Source organism: Carlito syrichta, unplaced genomic scaffold (assembly GCF_000164805.1).
Source record: "Carlito syrichta isolate Samal-C Ts95f unplaced genomic scaffold, Tarsius_syrichta-2.0.1 Scaffold143822, whole genome shotgun sequence".
Taxonomy (NCBI): Eukaryota; Metazoa; Chordata; class Mammalia; order Primates; family Tarsiidae; genus Carlito; species Carlito syrichta.
The window spans coordinates 299396-301383 of NW_007087918.1; the positions used below are offsets into that span (position 1 = coordinate 299396).

The following is a 1988-nucleotide window of genomic DNA, read 5'->3' on the forward strand; positions in this document are numbered from 1 at the left end:
AAGCCGGGCTCGGTGACTCAGCCTGTAATCCTGCGCTTTGGGAGGCCGAGGTGAGTGAATGGCCTGAGCCCGCAGGTTCGAGACCCGCCCGGGCAGCTTGACGAGACCTCATCTCTACAATAAAATCAAAAATTAGCTGGGTGTGGTAGCGCGCGCCTGTAGCTCCAGCTACTTGGAAGGATCGCCTGAGCCCAGCAGGTGGCCAGGAACGTGCCACTACACTCCAGTCTGGGTGACAGCATCAGACTCCAACTCAAAACAAAATAAAAAATAAAAATAGAAAAAAAAAGGAAAAGGTGCAAGGGGACCTTTCTGTGCAGGCCCAGGGCAGCAGACACCACTCAGGACTGCAATGCAGAGTAAGATTCAGCGGGGAGTTCAGGGGGAAGACAGTTCTGGTTCACCTCTGGAGCCAAAATTAAGGATTGGACGTTGAGGAAAAGAATGGATGGTTCTGAGACAAAGCCCTGGGGAAACTGGGAAAAACGGACAGGACTTGCTTTCTTTCCTGATTTGGGACCTGAACTAGCTTCCATCCCTCCTCCACCCTGCTTTTTTTTTTTTTTTTTCTTAAAGATTATTTTTACTGCTGGAATACTTTTGTAGAAAATCACGAAAGAACTTTCAAGGCCTGGGAGGGACTGCATGAAAATTCGGTTCGTCTCTCCAGACAGCTTCGACGCATTCTCTTGGTAAGGGGTCTCCTGCTTCTCATTCTCTGCCTCTCTCCATAGTTTCATGGAGCTCTGGACGTTTCTTACATATTTGGTATTACCCTCCTTTTTCAGCTGATGAAAACCTTATTTCTCCTTCAAGTCGGGTTTCTCGTCTGCTATTTTGCAATTCAGAGCTCTCTGCTAAGATCCCTTGCCCTTCCATTTTCTCTCTTTTTGTTTTTTATTTTTATAGAGACAAGGTCACACTCTGCAGCCTAGGCTGGTCTCAAACTCCCGTGCTCAGTGGATCCTCCTGCCGCAGCCTCCCAAAATGCTGTGATTACAGGCACGAACCACAGCGCACGGTCTCTTTTTCTTTCTTCCATGGCTTCACGTTTCTTCTGTCTCTCCTTAGGGTTTTATTGACTTTCTGGTCAGAATTCTTTCCTCCTCCTGTCTCTTCTTTTTAATCCAGCTTAATTTACTTTCTCCAGAATGTTCCAAAGCCATTCACCCAGCTGAGAAGCCTTTTCCACTCCCAGCTCCGTTTTGAAGTTATTCGCTCCATTGATTTCTCCTTTCTCCACAGCCCCTCTATGAGGTCGACGACTTACGAGATGCATTTCGTACTTTGGGACTTTGATACCAACCTCCAGCAATGTCACACACAGTGAACTGTCATGGCTGGAGACAGTGGATACAGAACCCATCTTTCAGGTCTTCTCTGTTTTTCTTCTTCCACTCTTGACTTTCTTAGAGTTTAGAGAAAAAACATTTTCATATAGGACTCTTTAAAAATATCTATGTCTTGAAAATGGAGAAGGAACACAGACTCTGGCCAGGGCAGTGCTACCAACGGGCACAGTTTTGATGCCTCATTGTCCCCTAATGAGAACAACAAAACTGCAGGACCTGGGAGCATCCTGCAGTGTCAATGTTCTCCCGCAGCTTTTTAGGCAGGATGAAAGCAGAAAGAAGATTCTAGAATATGGGAGAGGGTGAAATGTTTAATATTGGCATCCTTTATTATGTGATTCTCTTGAGCTGTCCATGGTGTTTTCCTACTCTTGTCCCGGGAGGTTACCTTCGAGTAACACAGATTTTTCCATCAGGCCATTATCTATAGAACCTCCTCATGAGAGAATCTGGGTGTTTGTCACACCAAACCATCTCTCCCAAGTGTTAACATCCAGGCATGTGCTGTATGTTTTAATCATCTGAGGTGTATTTTTATGTGTGTTCATAAGAAGATTTTCGGGGGTGGGAAGGAGGTGTAGACTAGGCAGGGTCCTCTTCAAGCTGTTGTCATCAAGGGATCTGAGGATGGACATC

The 1988-nt window shown here is 45.9% G+C and overlaps 1 protein-coding gene across 1 annotated transcript in view; it reads left to right on the top strand.

The window, feature by feature from the left end:
• The window catches only part of AICDA (activation induced cytidine deaminase), a 14989-nt gene extending 13690 nt beyond the window's left edge, over positions 1-1299 (top strand). Inside the window, exons 4-5 of the mRNA XM_021708703.1 lie at positions 597-692; positions 1246-1299. Coding sequence (XP_021564378.1) covers positions 597-692; positions 1246-1299 — 150 coding nt within the window. The remainder of the gene's footprint in view (positions 1-596; positions 693-1245) is intronic.
• The last annotated feature ends 689 nt before the right edge of the window (positions 1300-1988 follow it).